This window comes from Dendropsophus ebraccatus, chromosome 7 (assembly GCF_027789765.1).
Source record: "Dendropsophus ebraccatus isolate aDenEbr1 chromosome 7, aDenEbr1.pat, whole genome shotgun sequence".
NCBI classification, from domain to species: Eukaryota; Metazoa; Chordata; class Amphibia; order Anura; family Hylidae; genus Dendropsophus; species Dendropsophus ebraccatus.
The window spans coordinates 121,337,064-121,360,207 of NC_091460.1; the positions used below are offsets into that span (position 1 = coordinate 121,337,064).

Below are 23,144 nucleotides of genomic sequence, written 5' to 3' on the forward strand. Positions count from 1 at the left end.
AGATTAAATGGCCATTAGCTATATTATTAGAGGAACATAAAAGGAGAAATCTGGCAAAATTCTAAATTAGAATGTGGTGGGGAAAACATAACAGAAAAAGTATAGGGACCCACATCCGCGCTGTACCGCATCACCAGGCTCTGGTACCCCGCCAGATGTCATTTTCTTTCGGCTTCAGGGTAAGTCACAACTTGAAAGGGTGGGATATATCCTGCTCAGCCAATCAGTGACTACAGTGGTGTCCCGCCCCAGTCACTGACTGGCTGAGCAAGGTATCTGTCAGCTGGCTCATGATGTAGCAGGAGGGGAGTTATGAAGAAGACTGATGAGTGCCCTAGAGCAGGGTGCAGCACTGCAAGGGAACAGGGAATGGTAAATATACGGTAAATTAAAGAGTAATCCACAGTGGGAAAGCTAGTAATATTCCCCACAGTTTTCAGTCAGCCAATAAATAGCCTTAGAGTCTGTTCATACCATTATCATAGCTTCAATTTATAATAGAAATCAAAGAAAATTCAGTGCTAGAGTCAACATATAAATGAACACCACCAAAGCCCAACAGGCCCATTGACTTACAATAGGGACCATTTATGTTCTATTGCCATGTTCATCATTTTAAAGGGAGAAAAATACCACTCCTTACAATAAGGGATCCAAACATAGCTTGGGATAGAGCAATACAGAGCTTTCAAACAGAATTACAGATCAATGGTTCTCTAACTGGGCTGCAAGAAACTCTAGATATCCCCCAAGAGATTTTCAGGGGCTCCTAAGGATTTCATTAATAACAGCAAGTAAGAGGAAAAAGCTTAGTGGTTAGGGCATCAAGCAAACGGAAATATTTATACTCTGCAGCCGAGTAGCTGTAGTTACAGCAGATTGAGGAATGATGTCCCAGATTATATAGCTAAATGCTTGGCTCCTTGGGGGGAAACTGATTCTCATTTCAATGGAACCCTAAGGGGATCCTGTCACCCCCTCCTGAACTGTTTTAGTAATGTACAGTATATAATCTCCATGAAATAACAATTCTGGACCATCTATTCCTATAGATGTGTCATGTGTCTTCATTCTTACTAAAAATGTATGTCTTGGTATTGGTTATAGAGTCTTGTACTGTAAGCTCGGATTGGATAATTTCAGACCATGTAGAGACACGACGTCCCAATTGGTAAAATTTAGTTGCTATTCAGTCAAAAATTTCTAGTAAGAATAACAGAAACGGCACATATATAAATAGGTGATCCAAAATTAGTTATTTGCTTAAACAGACAGGCCTAATCTGGTAGCAGGTCCTCTTTAAAGGCAAAGCTCATCCAATGGTTTATCCATTTTCCTCTTCCTCTCTAAAATCCAAAGCTCCTGGGCTGGTTTCATCCACCCCCTCTTCCAATCAGTTGTGAAAGAACTGAGCTGCTCATCCATTTTCCCTGGTTTCCATTTTTATCTGCATATAAAACAGGTGAGGGTTGTACTAAGTACAGTGGTACCTTGGTTTCTAAACTGCTCCGAACTCAAATAATTAGGTTCTCAACCAATAGAGAGCTTAAAGGGAACCTTTCACCAGAGCTGCCGGGGGAGAGCCTGCCCAAACCCCTGGTGGAGCCCCATATACTTAACCCTTCTATTAAGTCCCGATCCTGCCACCAAGAAATCACTGCCGGAAGCCCTGGGCTCGCGTACTAGAGAGGAGTCCGACATCCATAGAAAATGACTGGAGATGGACGTCGTACTCATCTCTGGTAATAAGCATAACGCGGGTGCAGGGCTTCAGAAAGCAATTTCTCAGTGGCAGGACCGGATCCAGGAAAGGGACTTCATGAAAGGGGTAAGTATATGGGGCTCCACCAGGGGGTCGGGCAGGCTCTGCCCTGGCAGGCGGGGTGAAACGTTTGCTTTTACCACTTGCTCGGTTTTTAAAGAAAAAGATAAAGGTCTCTTCTAAACAATTTTAGTGAAATTTACCATGACATATCTAGCTTGCAGAGAGTTCCATAGTCTGTTACAGCAAAGAATCCCTTTCTAGATTGGTGTGAAAACCTTCTTTTCTCCGGATGCAGAGGCTGCGTCTATGCTATAAATACATTCCTAGGTATAAAAAGATTTCGGGAGAGATCTCCTCATTAATATTTCATATATTTAAACAAATGTATTTGCTCACCTTTCAGTTGTATTTTTTATACAGCATAACTCTAAGTTACATAATCATTCTGGATATTGTAGTCTACCAATTCCATTTAAAGGAAAACTAACAGCAGGTTAGAAGACCATAGGGCAGAAGACATCGAGATTAAAGGATTTTTTACCTTCATCCTCAGCACCATTGTTGTTTAATCCTCCGGTTTATTTATCTAGACACTTTGGTACACTAGGGGCAGGACTACAGTCTTCTAACCTCCTGTAAGTTTCCCTTTATTATTTGGGTTGCCAACTCTAAACCAGTTCAAGATCAACTATGTCTTTCTCATGCACTTATCCCAAACTGTACACAATATTCTGTCTAATGATTTTTCAACTGGTGGTAAACTATATTGATGTAATGTAAATCTATGCAACTTTGTGATGCATGATCCTATTCAACTTGACGGCAGCTGCCAGACACTTGCTGCTACAGCAAAAAAAATTCTAAAAAATTCCTAACTCCTTTTCCACGTCAGTTTTATCCGGTATTTTTCCAATTGGCTAAATAATCTTTGCATGGTTTGTCCCTTTTCGTTTGCATAATATTTAATCAGTGTTAAACCTCATTGACCACTTCTCTAAGGCCACTTTCACGTTTTTGTGCCCATGTTACGGATACAAGTCCAGGCCTGTGCAGCTGTCGATTTGGGTCATCATATCTACAGTCAAGACAAGGAAAAATTAATTTGGACACATACTGACATGACATGAACGTGACAGTGGGCTTTTGTGTTATGTGCAGAAATTAACAGTCTACTGTGCAATCCCTTTGCAAGAACAATATTAAATATTATTTTTCTTTTGCTTTGTTTTCTTTTTTTTTTTACTCATTTCACTCTTGCTTTTTAAAGGTGTTTTTTTTCATCTTAGAATGTTATCCTTATTCTGGATAAACCACAGGGATACCAAGGTCATTGACAGGGGTATGACTGCTGGGACACCAATCACGAGAGGGGAGTGCACCATGCAAGCACAGTTGGCACTCCATTCATTCAGTATGGGCCAACCAAACATTGCCAAAATCAACAAGGTGCCCCTAGTTTGCAATGTGTGGCTATTCCACAGACAATGAATTAAGTGCTGGCCAGTAGAGATGAGCGTAATTCAGGCATGGATATCCATGTTTTCCCAGACTCCCTAGGGCTGCATCCAATCTCTTTAGCCATCAGCATTTAAATGCCCGACGATCGGACTTGAGCATGTTCAAGTTACTCACATCTCTACTGGCCACACATGAAAAGTTAGCTCCATTAATTCAGATATTAATTTTCCTCCATTCCCATGATCCATGGATTTCCAGAAGTTGTACTTCTACCGATCATCTTCATCTCCATCCTGTGGATGACGCATAACTTTTGGGAGGTAAATGGAGCATGAAGGAGGAGATTTGTTTTTCCTGACACTAGAAGTATGTGACTGTCACTCTATAGCTAATATAAATCCAATCCTAGAAAACCATGTACCCATCTCTCTCATCTCCATCTGAAGATTAGCCATAAAACCGAAACATCCACAGGATTACGGTGGTTGCATTGGGATGTTGCATGCCAGAGACTGGCCCACTTAATAATGGTGCATTTTGCACCAATGAAATTGGAGGAGGGTGGTTGATGAGTATTTGTACCTAATAGGTACATGTCTCTTAATAAATCTAGGGAATCATATTCTCTGTTTAAATTTATTTTCTATTTTAAATTGAGAAAACAAATTGTTGACACCACGTTTAGGTGTCAACAAAAACAAACATTTTTTTATCTTTTTGAAGACAATGGGGGAGATTTATCAAAGGGTGAAAAATTTTGACTGGTGCAAACTGGCCACAGCAACCAATCACAGCTCAGCTTCCAGCTCTGGTGAAAGGAAAGAGGAGCTGTGATTGGTTGCTGTGGCAAGTTTGCACCAGTCTAAATTTTACACCCTTTGATAAATCTCCCCCAATGTGTACATAACATGATAATACTTAAGGAAATGCACTCTTTCTATTTCTCTTGAGCAAAGGGTTTTCCGATTACCAGCACTGTCATCTATGCATGAAATGCCAGTAATGGGTGAAAACACAGAAAGTAATTGTTACACAGCTAAATAATTTGTATATCATATTGCTTGGGTAGCACTGAATTGCTAAGGCTTTGTAGTAGTCTTTTACACACAAATAATAATTCAGCCCAATGGAGCGTAAAAACGTGCTATTTTCCACTGCCGTTGAGCAAAGCTACGAGCAAGAAAGATTTTATTCTGTATACAAGATCATTTCAATAAAATAACGGTAAAGTTGTCTAGACAAGTAACTTGCCTAGATATGGCGACACAGTAGTTAGTATAGGTATAATGTTTCCTGTTTAGTTTTGAAGCTATTTGCACAATGTAACATTGCATATTTTAAGGCCAAAAAAGATCCCACAATGATTGGCTTTACCACCACAGTAAATTAATCTATATACACTCATCATTTATAACATTAGAAGAACTGACAGGTAAAGTAAATAATATTGATTATCCTGTGACAATGGCGCCTGCCAAGGGGTGGGATGTATTAGGCAGCAAGTCAGTTCTTGATGTTTATGTGTTGAAAGCCGTAAAACTGGGTGACAATGACAAGTGAGTTATTATGAAGGCTATATTACTGGGTCAGAACACTTAGAAAATAGCAGGTCTTTTGGCATGTTTCCAGTGTACAGTAGATAGTACTATAGATGAGCCAGTCTCAACTCTGTAGGGCTACATCCAACTTCTGCAGCCATTGGTAATCAAATGCTACATGGTCAGGTTTGGACAAACCTGAGCGTGCTCGAGGTTTGGTCATCTTTAGTAAGTACCTACCTAAAATGGTCAGGAATATGACAACTAGTAGATGAGCAATAGGGTCCTGGTTGCCTAAGGCCATTGATGCATTGAAGCAAAGTCTAGCCCATCTGGTTCAATGCTACAAAAGGGCTCCTGTAGCACAACGTTAAAAATTACTGCTGGCTATTCTAAAGATGGGTCATACATAAATACGGTGCATCACCACCTATGGAGCTGAGTAGCTCCAGGCTGGTTAGATTGCCAGTGTGGACCACAATGCACCAACAGATTTGCCTATTTGGAAGTAGTTTGCCTGGTCTGATGAGTCATGTTTTTTTCCCCTTTGCTGGGAAAAAGATGGCACTAGGATGCTTTATGGGATAAAAGAAAGTTGGGAAATGGTCTACTGGGAAACATCTTCATCTACTAGGAACATATGGATGTTACTTTGACATGTACCACTAACTAGACAGACCAAACACAGCCCTTATTGGCAATGGTATTCCTAACGGCAGTGGCTTTGTCAGGAACCGGACAGCAGGACAAGACAAGACAGTTAGCCCTAAGCTCAGCCCCGCCCACTGTCCTCTACCTACTTGCCACAATCCGCCCTAAGATGGCGGCGAGTAACTTGGCGGCGGTCCCTGCACTGGCTAGGTGGAACACAAATACAAAACAGACAGACAAAACGCAAAGAAGAATAGTAAACAGTCCGGGTCACAACAATCGGGCAGCAAAAGTACAAAATCACAACCCTATAAACGTAGTCAAAGTCCAGGCAATATAGTCAAGGGCAGGCGGCAAGCAAGGGAGGTCAAGGAATAAGGCAAAGATCAGGGATAGCAAAAACACAGAAGACACAAGCGGGCAGAGACAAGTCAATAACCAGCAATAAGTGCACAGACTGAGGTTTGTTATATAGGAGGCCAGGGCTCTGGTCCAGAAAGTAATTGGACCATCCCTCAGATCTCCAAGCACAGACACCTGAGAACAAGACAGATCCACTGGCAGGATGACCTGTCAGTCACAGCAGAACCAGAACACAGATTAACCATGACATGGCCAGACAGAACTCAGCAGGTGAAGTGGGGTGTGTCTCCCAACCCAGGTGAGCAATAAACCAGAGTTCACACACAGAAAAACAAAACACAGAAACAGGATACAAGAAAATCAGTGCCTTCTCGGCCGAACTGCACGAGCAGAGGGGCGCATAATGCTCCGCAGAGATACCATCCTGACAGGCTTCTTTTAGGAAAATAATGTACCGTGACTAAAGTTTCAAGGTGTTGACTTGACCAACAAATTCTTCAGATCCAAATCCAGATGAGCATTCGTGGGATGTACAGTACAGAAAAAACAAGTACAAACTATCAAAGATTCACCTTTAACTTATTAAAGATTTTCAGCTACTGTTTGGGTTCCAGACACTACAGGACAACTTCAGATATCTTGTGAAGTTCATGGCTTAAGTTGCTCTCGTGGAAATAGGAGGACCTACACAATATTAGGTGGTTTTGATTCTGTAATGTAACTGACAGTATATAGTGTAACATATATAATATATATATATATATATATATATATATTAGCATTTGGAAAGCTATCAGACCCATTAACTTTTTTCACATTTTGTAATGTAACATCCTTGTACTTAAAAAAAAACTCATCAATCTGCAAACAATACTCTATTGTGGGAGTGTGAAAACAGAGTTTCAAAAGTTTTTAAACTTATTAAAAACTAAAACTTTGACAAATGGACATATGTATTCAGGCCCTTTGCTATGACACTTGACATTTATCTCTGTGTCTTTCCATTTCCCTTGATCATCCTTGAGATGTTTCTACACCTTGATTGGGCGTGATTTGGAAATACATACCACAGTCTTTAAAAGATCTCACAGGTAACAATGCATATCAGAACAAAAAACAAGCTATAAGGAGGAATACACTGCCTGTACAGCTCTGAGATAAGATGGTGTAAATGCACAGAAGAGGGGTGGAAAAAATATCTGCTGCACTAAAAGTTCCCAAGAACATAGAGGCCTTCTTAATTCTTAATGGAATATGTTTGTTTTTTTTCACAACCAGGACTCCTAGAGCTGACTGCCCCACCAAACTAATTAGGGAGAAAGGCCTTGGTTAGAGAGGTGGCCATGAACCCAATGGTCACTCTGGCTGAAGTTCCTGTGTGTAGATAGGAGAAACTTCCAGAAGGCCAACCATTACTGCAGCACTCCACCAATCTGGGCTTTATGGCAGAGTGGCCAGAAAGAAGGTTCTTCTCTGTAAAAGAACCCTGAAATCTCATCTGGAATTTGTAAAAAAAAAAAAAAAGCACCCAATGGACTCTTAGGGAGGCATTTATTAAGTCCGGCGTTTTTTACGCCGGACGTAAAAATGCCCCCGCAGCTCCGGCGCTACGGAGATTTATGTAGAGGCGGACTGCCTCTACATAAATCCCGTGCGCGCCGTTGCGCACCGCCGAAAACCTACGCCAGCTGAGGACTGGAGTAGGTTTTCGGCGTACATTTTGGCGGAACGGATGATAAATCGCGCGGACTCTGAGTCCGCGCCCTCCGTTCCGCCCACTTTCCGCCCCTTTTCCGCCCCCTTTCCGCCCCCTGGCGTACTCGGCGGAAAGTGCCGATTTGCGAATATTTTATTCGCAAATCGGCCATTTGCGTATAAAAAAATACGCAAATCGGCACTTTCCGCCGAAAATCATCCGTTCGCCGGATGATACATGTGGCCCTTAGACTCAGACAATTAACATTGTCTGGTCTGATTAAATAAAGATTGACCTTTCTGACATTAATTCTAAGCATTGTATTTGGAGGACAACAGTCACTGCTCACAACCTGTCCAATACCATCCCAAAAGTGAAGCATGGCGGTGATAGCATCATGCTGTGCAGGTGTTTTCATCATCTGGGACAGAAAGTCTGATCAGGGTTGAGAGAGAGCTAAATAGAGCAAAATACAGAGATTTTTCTAAATAAAAACTTTATCTAGAGTTCTCTCAACTTGAGATTGGACCTCTAAAGGTTTGCCTCTGAACAAGCACAAAACTAAGACAATACAGTTGTGGCTTAGAGACAACTCTCAATAGCAGATTAGCATCCAAGGCAGCATGTTCACAGTGAAATTCCCTTTAATTTACACCTTCAGTGTTTTGGTACAACACTTGGCTGCAAAAGATGCTTCATAGCATTGAGCGGACCTGTCAAACTGTTCGGATTCTGCAACGTTCTTCGAACCCAAACGCTTGGCATTTGATTCCCTGCTTGCAAAAGTTGCCTAGGGCTGACAAGAAAACATGGATGCAGCCTATGGCCTATGGCTGTATCCATGTTTTTAAGGTCTCCCTGGAGTGGCATCCAACTTCTGAAGCTGCAGGCAATAAAAGGACAAACGTTCCAGTTTGGAGAACATTGAAGAACATTAACAGTTTGACAGGTCCGCTCAACACTACTAAGTACTGAATATAATGTCTGAATACTTATGTCAATTTATTTATTTTTTTGTATTTTTTTTATTTTCACTTTTTAATAAATTAGCAAAGATTTCTAACATCCTGTTTTTACATTTTTACATTGCAGAATGATTTTTTTTTCTTTTCTTAGCACATGGCTGCAACATAACCTGAGATGAACCCTGAAAGTTTTCCTCTAATCTAGAAACCTCTAAGACAGGTCCATTAAGACTCAAATATCTGGAGTCTGTTGACCTGTTTTATCAAAAATTATTTGCGTTTAAATAAAGCATGAGATATTACATTATTGGTCCCATAGCAAAGTGCATGTTCTTTCCAAATTATATATTGATGTTGATCGTTACTTTGAAAATGTCTAATTTCATTGAGAATGCAAAACAATCAATAACCTTTTTTCTATCTCAATGTCTTACTAAAAGCTATGGATATAGATGTTACAAGTAGTGGGTTCTGCCACTTTAATCTTATCCAGTGCTAACAGGTGCATAAATAAAGTATTGAACATGTTATCTAGTTGACTGGATCATACTAGAGATTTCAATATGGCACTATAAAACGATGTCACCTTTCAAGTGCATCAAATTTATGTCATGCAAGATCCACTTTTAGCACTTCGAACATGAAGTTTAAAGTACCTCTGGTGACAGAATGTCATAAGGAATATTCTCTTGGGCCTTCATGCATTAGGTTTCCATGACAGAACAGCAACACATGGGGGTTGGATGACTATACTCAATGTCAAGTATTGGCTAGAGTAATGTGAAGCACATTGCTAAGGAACGGTTTTAGGCACAATTTAGGTTTGAGTAACTTCATCATCTGGGAGACGGAGACCGTAAATTGAAGATATATCCCACCCTTGGAGACAATAATATTCAATGCATAGTGTCTAGTCAAGCTAGGAGAAGAAAATCTAAGGAGGAGAAGGAAATCAAAAGAACGATATGCTTATAAACGTATGGTAACATGGTGGGGAAAAAAAACAAAAATTCCACCGGGTGAAAGGTCTGCCCAATATTGGCCTCACCCTTACTGAGCTTCTTTCCTCTGAACTGGACTTAACTCTGAGCACAACCTTATCTTACAGTATCAGTGCTAAACCACTATCTTGTGGCTGGATGGACCCAGACCTTAGAGACAAGCTTATGTTCCAAAAAGTGGCTGTAAGCCTCCTCAGAAAAATAAAGGCTGTTAATGTAGTATATTTGGCAATGAGACCAATACAATTTTAAGTTTATGGCTGTGGGTTTCGGTGTCCACATACTTTTATCCATATAGTTGGGTACATGAACATCTGAACACAGGTACCAGGTAAGTAAATGTGGTTGCTACCAGTGTGTTACATAGGTAGTATACTGTACGATACCTCTTTTCATGAAGAACACAATGAATTATAGTTACCTGAAATTCAGATTCACCTGTTCCTTGAAATAGAGAATACTGTGTGGTGTTTGATAACACCTTTTTCTTACTAAAATTGGTAAAATATAAAATGTACATGCATTCAGTTGTAGATCCAAATATAAAAGATATCGGGAAGTTACTCAATTTAAAAAAAAAAAAAAAAAGGAAAAAAATTGCCATTGTCTGATATTTAGTGGGAATACTCAGGGGAGCAGAGGGAGGAAAAAATCCCTAGGGGCAGGGGGTAAGGGGAAATTGAAAAGGAAAATATACTTACCGCTCCCTTAGCCCACACTGCGGCTGCATCATAGAGCTCCTGGACCCAACTGGCTGTCATTTTCTCCCCAGTTCCGGGTACGTCACAACCCGAGATCCACATCACTGAAGAGCTGGATTTACCCTGCTCACCCAATCGGTGACTGCAGAGATGTCCCGTTCCAGTCACTGACTGGCTGAGTGGGGCATCCATCAGCCAGGTCATGATGTAGCCAGCTGGGAGCTCAGAAGACAGCCAGCGGGGTCCAGGAGCGGGACACAGCTTTGCGAGGGTGCTGGGACAGGTTACTATAAGTTGTTTTTTATTTCCCCACCCCCTGCCTGTAAAGATATTATACTTTCCGGTCGGACTTCTCCTTTAAGTGCAAGAGGGCATGAGGAGAATATACTAAAAATATTGGCAATAGAACAAAACAGTATTAGTGAAGCGAAAAACTTTGTTTGCTTGGCGGTTGGCTTATCAGCCGGCTGCCTTTGAACTCCTTGCCGCTCCACTTTGGTGGAAGAAGCTAGATTCAATCCTGGGAAACTTGGGAGAAGTTTCCCAGGACCGGAATCATCTTTTTCAGACACTCAGGGAGGAGCGGCATGGGGCAACACGGTAAATTCGCTTATCTCTAATAGCCAAACATGTCAGTCCTCTTACCGACAGCTACAATAAATATTGTAAATGCAAATGTCTGACACTTTCATGTATTTTTAGACTTGAAAAGAACATTGTAAAGCTGCTTTTACCAAAAATACATTTTCTGCTAGAGTAATATGCTCTAAGCCGTGTTCACTCAGTCATTATGCATCCCATGTGAATTCATCCTGTGTAACATTTTTACATATGGACGCATTTTCAGGTTTATCTGTTGGCATTGTTCATTTTCAGCGTGCAGACTGGTGACTACTAATGTGTCCTTCCATAGAGTTAAGTTTGCTTTGTCAAAATTGTGGTACCCAAAAATAATTCTGTCCCTATTGATGATCACATATGGTGGGTCTATGAATTAGTTATAGTATCCCAAGTGTGTGCAATGAAAATATGGAAGTGGATATAGTGTAGGGTATATAGCTCCACTGTTTAAATTTTACCTTACTGAATGCAACATTCAGTAAATAATACTAACTAGCTAACCTGATAATATTACCTTGATTTATTATAATTTCCTATCTAATACAACACATAGGTAAAGCAACAAAACAATCACCTATTTAACGTATCTATGAAATGAAGATTGGCATCCCCCGCTACTACATAATAGGATTTATTATTTACAGGCAGACATCTGTGGCCAGGAATCTCTTCTGATAAGCTCAAGGCCTAATGGAACACTCATCAACTAAGCTGGAGGCCTAAGCCGATAGCCCAAAAGGCTACAAAGTTACAGACTATTAAAATCAACAATCAACTACAATTTATTGCTTCTTAATAACAAACCAAAACTTTCTAGGCATTCACCGCTGTCCTTCACTGTAAGTACCATTGAAATTAAGGAAAGGTGTAAATATTAAGTACAGGTAAAAAAAAAAAAAAAAATATGGCAATTGTAGGATAATACCTAAAATGGTGACATTTAAATGTTGCCAGATATCCTGAAGTTTTTGGGATAGTTCTGGCTCATTTATTTGCTGAGCTTTTTGCAATTGCCTTGAAGGCTGCTTGCTTATTTCTTTTGGATGGTACCAAAGAAGACTTGATGTAGTAATCAATGCTTATTTGATTATAAATAATATATATATATATATATATATATATATAATTTTGGGAAATCAAAACCTAGATTTGATAGAGGTGAATACATATAAAAGCAGTTTTTTATTTGTATATTTATGATGGTTTAAAGCAGTTGTGTAAAATACTGCTGAGACTGGTCTTAAATGGGCACTGTGATTACCAATAAATCATGTTAAATCAGCAGTGGAGGTAATATACTACATCTTTGCAATTAACTTGAATTATTTTATTTTTTTTTACTGCTTTCTATATGAAATACAATGCTATAAAATTGGCCTCTAGGTGTCTCACTTATTGGAAAACTGCAGTCAAGTCTCGGTCACTATGGCCATTTGATCTTTAGTGACAACAAAGAAGAGACCAAATGCAGAAAGTGATGTTAGTTGTCCCTCTCCTCTGCATGGACTGGCCCAGGGGAGAATGCTGATTGGCCACCAGTTATGCATGCCCCTGTACACGCCCCTGAGCAACCTAACCCATCTAAGGGCCCACCCACCAGTTCAGAGTAAAGTGCAGAAGCATGAGCAGCACAATGGGGCACTAAATAGACCATTGGAGCTGCAAAATAAAAATAAAAATGACCGCATACATAAGGCAGGCATTAACTATATATTTGCAAGGTGTTTCTTTAATATGTTATGACAGATATGCTTAAAACATTCAATGGTTTTGCTAAAAAAAACAGCAGTGTATCCCACAGTAGAACAAATGATTAGGCACATCCAATCCTTCTCATCCATTAGAGTTTTCTTATATCTATTAAAGCATTGACAAGTCCTGCTAGATTGGGGCATTTGGACAACTTTAACCCTTTAGCAAGCACATTGTCACATTCTAAGAGCTATAATGTTTTATTTCTCTTTCATTGACATAGCAATATTTTAGAGCACCTGTGGACTAGCGCCTTTTGGATAAAGTTCTTAACCAAGCCAGTGTCCAGGAAGGCAGAAATCAAGATGTGGAAGTCAGCATGTGACAGTGAGACTGGACTTCTCTGTCTAGGACCACCTCTCTTACTAGTCCTAGACACTGGAGTTTCTCTGTTTTAATGGGCAGGTGTGAACTATGGGGTCCTGGTACCCTCACTATAGAAACAGGTTCGCTGCTCGCTTATATTGCCCCTAGTTTGAGGTGTTCCACCTGCATGGGCTCCTCTTAGATTGCAGGAGGACCTCTTAAAGGATGAGGCCAGGTGGGCAGGTCTTCTGTGCCAAGCAACTTCCAAGTATTCCCAGACCACATGTCTAAACAGGGGGCTAAGGTGATCAGGTCATTTGGGGTAGATGGCCAGTCACTATCAGCAATCTCATCTTTGATCCGGTCAGATAGACCCTACCAAAACACAGCCCGCTAAGCCTTGTTCCAGGCTTGTTCTGCAGCCAGGATGTATAACTGGATTAAATACAGGATGTGCAGCACAGTTCTTCAAAAAACATCCAGAATGTGGATAGAAACACCTGCTCCTTATTTCCAGAAGACAGTTGCTTTCCCAAAATAGATTTGCCCTTGCCAAAGCCTTTCCGGACAGCGGAGAGATGATGAATGCCTGCTTGGGTTGACCTGTGGGGAATTTGTGTCCGTGTAGCTTAAATTGGACCATGCACTGGTTCAAGAAGCCTTAGCAAGACTTGGGATCTGTAGCATGGAGGCAGTGGTACCTAAGCACCTGCTGTGGCTTGGTCTGGCCACGAGGAAACTGGAATTGCTGGAGGTGCTAGGTCTTATGGTTCTCCTGAAAATAAAGTAGAAATGGCATCCAAGTGGGTGCATATCTTATTCAGGTACTACATCAGGATGTCCTTGCTCTAACTCTGGTACTTCATTTATCGTAACAGTTCTTGCACAGTAGCTTTGAGCTGACCAGTGGGGTACAGTGCCTACTGTAATAGGCAGCGGATGTGCATCTGCTATCGAACTGGTTTGGCTTTGGGCCACACAAGGAAGTTGAGTCTAAGTGTCCTCTAGCTCTTTCATCCCACTCCAGGATGTCAAAGCTGAACTTCTGCAGCTAGAGGACACCAGGTAGTGGCTGATCTGAAGAACAACAAACCAGGTTGTCAACAAGAGAACAAGCAATGTACCAGGGATGAGGCAGAAGTCTCACATAGGATTAGGGCAGGTGGCTTTAGATGTAAACCAAACAGTCTGTGTCACCAACAGGAGAGGTAAATGGTACAGAAGGGGTCAGGCAGCGAAGCATAATCCTAAGAACAGGTGGAGGTAAGGAAACACGAGATAGTAATAGTAAATAAAGGAACACACCTTCTCTATGAATACAATGTTGGAACAGGTGGAGCAACATTAAATGGGTGTATGTGAAACAGGATTGGTGGAGGCAAAAATAGATGGAGACAAACCGGCCCATTAAATCCTGCCACTTTGAATTTAAAGAACTTATCATGCAGGATAAATTATAGTAATGTACTGTAGTTTTATAGCTCAGATGGTGATAGACAAGTTGATACCAAATACATATAGGTTTTTTTAAATTATTTTATATCTTATTAAAAATATATTTTTTTTTCTGTAGTGTTTTAAAAAAACCGACACCTTGCTCCAACTACTGCAAAAATTGTGCCTCACACATAGTGCTATAAAAATTAATAGTAATATTAATGGAATCCGCCCGTGCATAGAATGGAGTCTATGGCATATGCGGAGATGCGCGTGCCCACCGCTGTCCGCGAGTGGGTGCGAGCGTCGGATTACGCGACGGACTTTCCATCCTATTTACCCAGTGTGCACATACCCTTAAGTGTGTATTGGCAGAGACCAACAAGACAGATGCAAGAGACAAGGGTGAGGCTGCAGTCCTGTTATCTTGCTGCATACCGCCACCGGTGATTCCTGGTGAGACAGACACCCACCCATCTACATTTTCCGAGTGCAGCAACAAATTTTGGACTAGATAGATAGATAGATAGATAGATAGATTGATCTCTAGTGTAGTACTTACATAACTTTCCATTTTAAATGTTTCCATTTTAAACACACCATCGGTGCCAGATTCATACATTTACAATTATTAAAATATTTGTCATCTGTTTCAAAATATTAAATTAACTACATATGTTTTTTTTTCACATAAGACAACAGAGCGGTATTTAAATCCACTTTTATACGATTTGCCAAATGCTGTTCTTTAGCAATATCATATTTTATAGCTCATGTTTCCATAAATTTTACATAGAGATAACTGCAGACGCTGCATTATAAACTTGTCAAATACTGTACATCTATTGTTATGGCTCCCAGCAGACTTAAAGCCGCATTTTAACAATGTTTCTGATTACTAAAAGGTGGATTAATAGAAAATTACCCCTACAGTTGGAATTGCTGTTGTTCTATCTGAACTATTTGTTATGCAATTTAATATGACATTCAGGGCCTGTTCACACTGTAATCCACGCTAAAATTTCGCTCAGAACCTCCACTCGCCTCACGCGCCTCCACTCTCTGCACCTCCAGCGCCAATTCCGTATTGTGAACGGGCCCTATTGAGGCCTTCCATGACTTAAAGGGGAAAATTTATCAAAGAGTGTAAAATATACACCTGTGTAAACTGCCCATAGAAACCAATCACAGCTCAGCTTTCAGCTCTGAAAAAAAATTAAAGCTGAGCTGTCATTCAATGGAACCGCGTCATAGAGGGGAGGGGGTTTCCTCCCACTGGAGGAGGGCTGGCCCGCCTTCAATGCTTCACCCCCAGCCTGGTACCCATAAATAAAATGGTGCAATACACAGGAACCAGACAGTGGTTTAAAAAAAGGGCCGCGGCATCGGCTTCCCCGCGCCGGTGCCGCTCTATACATGGGTAAAAATTAAAGCAAATGTACCTACTTTAAAGCAAATCTAAAATGATTGAATTATTGAATTACAGTGGTACCTTGGTTTAAGAGTAACTTGGTTTAAGAGCGTTTTGCAAGAAGAGCTCACAGTTTTTCAAAATTATGACTTGGTTTAAGAGCATTGCTTTGGTTTAAGAGCTCCTGGTATTGGGTGGGAGCGTGAGTGGGGGAGGGGCATGGCCTGCATAGTGGGGTCTGCAGCACAGTACTCTGACCCAGGAAGTCTCTCTCACCTTCCAATTTATAGCAGATCCACTTCAGGCTGGGGCTTGCATCAGGGGACAGGACTGTGGGGGTAATCTCTCCATAGCTGTAACCCCTCTCTCCCAGACAGAGAGTGCTGCATGTATGTGCCCATATCTGCCCTGCTCATTCCTTCATGCTCCATGCAGTCTCTATCAGTCCTTGTGTTTCACATCCTCTCCATTCCTGCTATAATGTGCTTGCACTCACACTCAGCTATACACACTGCTGCTATAATGTGCTTGCACTCACACTCAGCTATACACACTGCTGCTATAATGATTATAAAATGATTTTTGGGGTGTGGAACCAATTGTCTACATTTCACTGATTTCTTATGGCAAAATTTGCTTTGGTATAAGAGTGGATTTGGATTACAAGCACGGTCCCGGAACGAATTATGCTCGTAATCCAAGGCACCACTGTATTTCGGTACCTAACAGCGCTGCCATGGATATGCACTGGAGGTGGGCCTGGTGCTCCCAGTGTAACAATACCTCCTCCACTTGGTGCCTGCTTTATTCTAACAGAGGTGCATCATCCAACAGAGGGGATATCGTTACACTGGGACCCCCAGGCCCACCGCCAGTGCATAGAGCGGGCCTGTAAACAAGAAGGAAATGGTGCCAAGCGCAGGAACCAAGTGGCATTTTGAAAAATGGACTGTGCCACCCGGATCTAATGGTACATTTGCTTTAAAAAACTTGAACATGTTGACTGCTAGTGTTAACAATGTAAATGTCAAAACCCTTTCATAGCATGAGGTCAAACCCCCACCAATCAAACAAATATAGTCTATCCTAAGAATAATCTATTGATGTTAATAACATTCTAAAATATCTGGGTATATTTTATAGAATATGCAATAAAATTGATACAGGTGGTTTTAGAAATCCATTGTCTTCTTGTGTTTTCCATTCCTAATACATTTTACTGACTTGCGGAATGTAGGTTATACATCCAGTATCCTATATGTAGTCTTTTACTTCCTCATTTATGTCACTAAACATCATTGTCTGAAATGTACAGCTGACTGTCTGCATCTACATTATTCAATGGTTCCATTTATTAAAAAAAAAAAAACTGTTTTTCTAGCAACTTATTACTGTGCAGCTCTAATAGTTTTTTTATTTTTATTCTTTTATAAAAATCCTTTCAATGTTCATGTACATTTTTCTTTGCTTCAATATTTCTGTTTATGGGTTAAATTCATACATTAAAACTAGGAATGAGCAAATTTATAATACTAGCAAAGCAAAGCTCTTGGCTCGGTACTAGACTTGTCAGCCGGCTGCCTTTAAACTCCATGCCACTTTGTACCACTCTGCTCCGGGAGCGTGGTAAAGCTGAATCCAGTCTGGGGAAACTTTTCCCAGTTTCAAAAAAATTAATCCAAACTTTTCCAGGTACCGGGAGAGGAGCGGAACGCCAGCTGCCGTGCCTAGCAAAGCACTTCACTTTGCTAGTACTGTAAATTTGTTCATCCATAATGAACACTACTGATTTCTAATATGGGGCTTTTTAACTTTTGCGAAACTTTAAATCACAGTATTCCATGATATTCTCTGATTTTTATGTCATGCTGGAATGTTAACTGTGTAGACTCAAAACATGAACTCACAGATTTGAAGTATCTATGTATGCCCAGTTGATAAAGATAATAGCCCGTGAAAGCTAATGTGGTTGTCAGGCAGAATCTTTTCCTTGTATCTGAAGTTAGCACTTGAGTAAAAATGGCTGAGCCAACAAGGGAAATGCTGACCAAAATTGCTACTAAGATATTTTACTTTTTTTTAAATTTGCCCCAAAAAGGCATGTCAACGAATACCAACTCTTCACTGACCATATATTTCTATGAAAAATTACTTTTAGGTTAGCGATCCAGTTTATTCTAGTACCTGGTGAGAAAGGGTGACCGGTAAAATATGTTGTGATGGGCAAAGTGCCGGCAGATAGGAAGTGAAGGTAATAAATTACTTCTAGCTTCTGTTTTTGGCTAGCTTAAATACTGCAAAAGAATGGAAATCAAAATATCCACAGCAGATACCCCATTGATTTAGCCAAATATACTTGAGGGAATATGAAAAACGTCTAGAAAAATATGATGTCTTTTGATCACATTAGTACCCATTGGTGTGGGGGAAAAATTATCACCATGGGGACAGATAGAAGATGTTCATTTGTTTGTTTTTATTAGATCTGTTATTTTTATATTACTTTTGACCTCTCTGGTCATTTGAGGGGAGGGAGGGGTTGGAGCAGTGGAATTTAAGTGAAGGTTGTAATATAACAATGTATGCATATGGATATGTTGATTTGTTTTTTGTTTGTTTTTGTTTTGTTTTTAATTATTGTATAAAGGGTTATAATAAAGAAAACCACCAGCAAATATATAGGTACAGAAGTCTATTAAGATTCATATAATATGCTTTGTTAGTTCCCCTTACCCCTTTTAATTGATTGTAAAGCACAAAAACATTCTCTTTCACTGGAAATAATGTTTTAATGTATATTCATAATTGTTTCAAACCAGAATTTCACATATTCAATATTTGGGTTTCAGTTTATCTTTATTTTTTAATAAAAAAAAAATTCTAGGGTATGTTAAACATGAAGACTTGAATAACTTTGTAAAAACTTTGCAATTTAAGGCTGCGTTCACACTACGTATATTTCAGTCAGTATATGTATATTTCAGTCAGTATATTTCAGTCAGTATTGCAACCAAAATCAGGAGTGGATTAAAAACACAGAAAGGCTCTGTTCACACAATGTTGAAATTGAGTGGATGGCCGCCATTTAATGGCAAATATTTGCTGTTATTTTAGAACAACGGCTGTTATATTGAAATAATGGCAGTTATTTACTGTTATATGGCGGCCATCCACTCAATTTCAACATTGTGTGAACAGATCCTTTCTGTGTTTTTAATCCACTCCTGGTTTTGGTTGCAATACTGACTGAAATATACGTAGTGTGAATGCAGCCTAATTCTGTACTAATATATGCTAATACTAATAATAAAGTAAAATTCTGTACTTACAATTCTGAACCCTCCCAAAAAATCTAATTTAGCTATTACACCAAGCACTGTACGTAAATCAGATGTAGAAAAATGATCGGCTTTTTTGCATGCAAGGGTTTGTTACGGGTATCTCTGCCAATAGGCTTGGTGTCTGCTTCCAGCAACAACTAGCAGAACTGTAAATGCAGTTCTGGAATAGAAAATAGGAGTTCATAGGAACTGTCAATTGTTCAGGTTTGGTAACTTTCTTCAAACCTGAACACTTAGCATTTGATACCACATGGCTGCAGAAGTCGAATACCCCCCCCCCCCCCCCAGGGAGTCCTGGAAAACATGGATACAGCCATAGGCTTAACCCATGTTTCCCTGGCTGCCTAGGGCTAAATCCAACTTCTCCAGCCACAGGTTATCAAATGCCGAGCGTTCAGGTTCGGAGAATGTTGCTGAACCCCTACAGTTTGATTGGTCCACTCCTCTATAATAGGCTATAAAATAGGCTACACGTTATGTTAATTGTCACATAAAAGCTCCAATCAATGATGTGATGGCAGGTAGAGTTACCCAATCTATCACCATATATAATATCCACATCGTATCTCTTACCTAGAGTCAAGATAAAACTCACTTAAAACTTAAAACAATAAAACCGTGAGCATGAATATCCAAAAATTCACTTTTATTAATAAAAATGCAATGACAACATACATTCAAAAGAGGAATAAAGATAATCCTAAAATACAACAAAACAGGATACAGTCACAAACCGAGGGTGATAATAATAGCCATATAGTGCTAAAGTCATAAAACCAATGAAATTTCTTAGTGTTACCGGTGAGTGGCTAAAAGAATGCAAATAGTATGTACTATACTGCTTAAAAGGTCCCCACAGTTTTACTGCTATCCCGACCAAATACTGTAGCTTCTATAATCCAACGTCTACCTATCCTCATGCCCGGACTCACCCATCTAGTTGTGAACGTCCTGATGCCAACTTCGACGCACGTTTCGCTGGATATAGCTTTATCAAGGGGATTATCTTAATTGTGCCAGGTTTTTGGGTGGATGTTTTTTGACTTAGGTCAATTTTTAAAGCAATTTATGACCCCAAAAAGGCTTTTTTTTTTTTAAGCATAGCCTTAAAATTATTTACTATGTTCTTTTCTGACTGTGTAGAGACGTTCTTTAGTCAGTATTTTTAGCCATTTATATATCTTAAAGACATACTGGATTTTGTCCTTTATTTCTCCATGTACAGAACCATAGGATGGTTTTTTGGTGAGACCAATCGGGTTGGTGGAGGGTTAATTTTTAAATGCCGAGATATAGCTGTTTTTATTTACACGCAAATGAGCCAGCTCTGTACAGCTCATTTGCCTCTTTTAGCTTTTATAAATGCTTCCTGTAAGTACCATCTTCTGGCAGAACGCCACATGCACATTGAAGCTGTCTCCTTGCAGCCTCAGAGCTTGTTCAGTGCTTATGGGAGATTCCAGCTTCTATGCACATGTGCAGCTCGACCGGAAGACAGCGCTTACTCAAGACTTCCTTACACAAGAAAAAGGTTTGGAAGTTACGAGAGCTAAAAGTGTGTTTGGGCATGAATGGGCCATATTGACTCTTATGGCCTTGGCAACACCATTCTGGGTACTTCCAGTTCATTTGCATTTGAATTTAAAAAAGAACTATATCTCGGTATACCATAAACCCTACTTAGCTGTCTTACCCTGGCTTACTTTAAAACTACTTACTCTTTAAAAAGACAGTACAAGGTAGAAAAACTCTCTCCACACCTTGTCTACCAGTTGCGTCTTGCACTGCAGCTCAACACTACTAAACTGGGTGGGGGTGATCTGCAATGTCACTCAAAACTGATAGAGATGATCCAACATCGGGAAATGTTAGGTTGGATCAAACTTGAACCTTCTCGAACCTTCCACATTTAATTCTCTACGCTTTCCCGTTCCGCAGGGAAGGTGGAGACTGCCCGAGTACCGCCTGGAAAAGAGGGATACAACCTATTACCTACTCGGTACTCGGGCAGTCTCCACCTTCCCCATGGAACGGGAAGGCGTCGAGAATTAAATGCGGATGCTCGATGTTCCCGATGTTCGATCATCTCTAAAAACTGATACAGCACAATTTTTTGAAGAAAACATTTGACATTTTGTCAAATTCTTTACTACCACTTTCATTAGCATTCCAACTATTTTCTAAGTCAATAAGCCAAGCAATAAGGTAGAGATAAATGTGCACAAAGCTTTTGAAGAGATTGGTCCACTAGTGTGTAGAGAAGCCAGTGTAACATTATTATTAGTCCATTAGACTGGGATCCATTTTCAGAGTGTTCTTGCTCCTCTTATGGGAGCTAGTGGAATGACAAGTCTACATAGATTAGGCAGTACCGAAGATCTGTTTGTTTTTTGTTTTTACTTGTGTACCTAGTCTGACTACTGCCAAACTGTCTTGTGGATTCCTGCATGCTTCCCTACAAGGTTATGTTTTTGACATGTGCAGTTACCATAACTGCTCCCTAAAGGTTTATGTTATGTTGTGTTTTTGTTGTTTTATCTACACCATTATATGTAGTTTTCTGCAGTCATGTGTATAAAAGGACAGGCTTCCTTTATACCAGATCATTTATTTATTTTAGATGATGTCTAGCTAGGATACTTAAGGTTCCTACTGAATACTGTGCATCTCCCTCTCTTTTTCTCCTCCAGGATGACAAAGAAATTGACCTGGAACATCTCCACCGACGTGTAAACAGCCTGTGCACTGATGACGAAAGTCCTCATAAACAGTTTTCTTCCTCATCAGTGGATCTGACGCCACTAGACATTGATACATTACCAACAAGACAAACTCTGGAACAAATTAGTGACTTCAGAAACACTCATATAACTACTACAACCTTTATACCGGAGCAGATACAGACACTTAGTCGTAATTTGTCTACTAAAGCTGCTTCTGGATTTTCATTTGGCAACGTGCCTGAGCACCGAACTGGTCCTTTCAGGCACAGAGCACCGAATGGTGGATTTTTTCGAAGTCCAATTAAAACTATGTCATCTATTCCATACCAGCCAACTCCTTCTCTAGGGCTCAATCTTGGTAATGACCCTGACCGAGGTACCTCCATATGAGCTTTAGAGAATCTTTTCTCCACTGTTGTCTCTGTTTTGTTTCTTCTTTTTCTTCTTGGACTCTTTTTTGCCAGGAGCATCTGTAAAACGATGGGACTAACATGGATGTATTTTTTTTTTATATATATATATATATATCAAGATTATTAATACCGATTTTTGATTCTTCGCTTTATTCTTTCTCGATCATTTGTCTGTAAATGTATTTTAGAACTTGTAAATTCATTTCATTGCCTAGTTTTTGTTTCTTCTCTGTTCCCTCTGGACAACATGGTAATATATTTTTGAATTTCCCTTTTAGTTTGAAAGTTACATCTGCAATAATTCCAATTTGTTGCATCATATTTGCTGATTCTCCTATATACTCCACTGCTGCTGCTGTTGTGTCCTATAAAAGTGGACCAAATGCGAACCCCTCAGATTAGTGTCAAACCCTATTCAGGCCGTAAGAAAAAGAATGCAATTTTGTAGGACTACAAAAAGCCATTTCTCTGCCAGTAAAGAATATCATTAAAGCTTATCTTTGCACTGTAGCAGTGCATATGTAAAGTAATCAATTAAATTTTTTTTTATGTACAGTTTACTTTATGGGTAAAAGGTCTGCACCAATTCTGCGTATGTACATATGACAGTGTATGCATACAATAAATGTCTGTGTGTATATACTGTAGCAAAGGTTAAAGTCTGGGTAACGTTGGCATTATGCTCAGTATTTATACATCTTTTGATATATATACTATCAATATCCTTCTTTTGATTTAGAGCAATGGGTGTACATATTTTACATCTTTTTATATTTTTTTATGTTTTGAATTTTTTATGTTTTCTAATTTTCCAAGAAAAAATATGTATTTTAGTATCTGCAAGAGGTAATGGAATGCCCTAGAAACCTTTTTTTAGCTGCTTTGAGGTCTGCAGAGAGTTGCCACAGCTCAGGTTGGTCCCATGCCCTTTCATCATGGGCAGTAAAACATGCAAAGGGTTCCTCGATATTAGTAAACAAGGGAGGACGAGTTGACAGTCAC

The 23,144-nt window shown here is 39.9% G+C and overlaps 1 protein-coding gene across 1 annotated transcript in view; it reads left to right on the plus strand.

The window, feature by feature from the left end:
- GRID2 (glutamate ionotropic receptor delta type subunit 2) overlaps window positions 1–22,119 on the plus strand; it is a 797,500-nt gene extending 775,381 nt beyond the window's left edge. The window contains exon 16 of the mRNA XM_069976784.1: window positions 21,697–22,119. Within this exon, the coding sequence (XP_069832885.1) occupies window positions 21,697–22,119 (423 nt within the window). The remainder of the gene's footprint in view (window positions 1–21,696) is intronic.
- The last annotated feature ends 1,025 nt before the right edge of the window (window positions 22,120–23,144 follow it).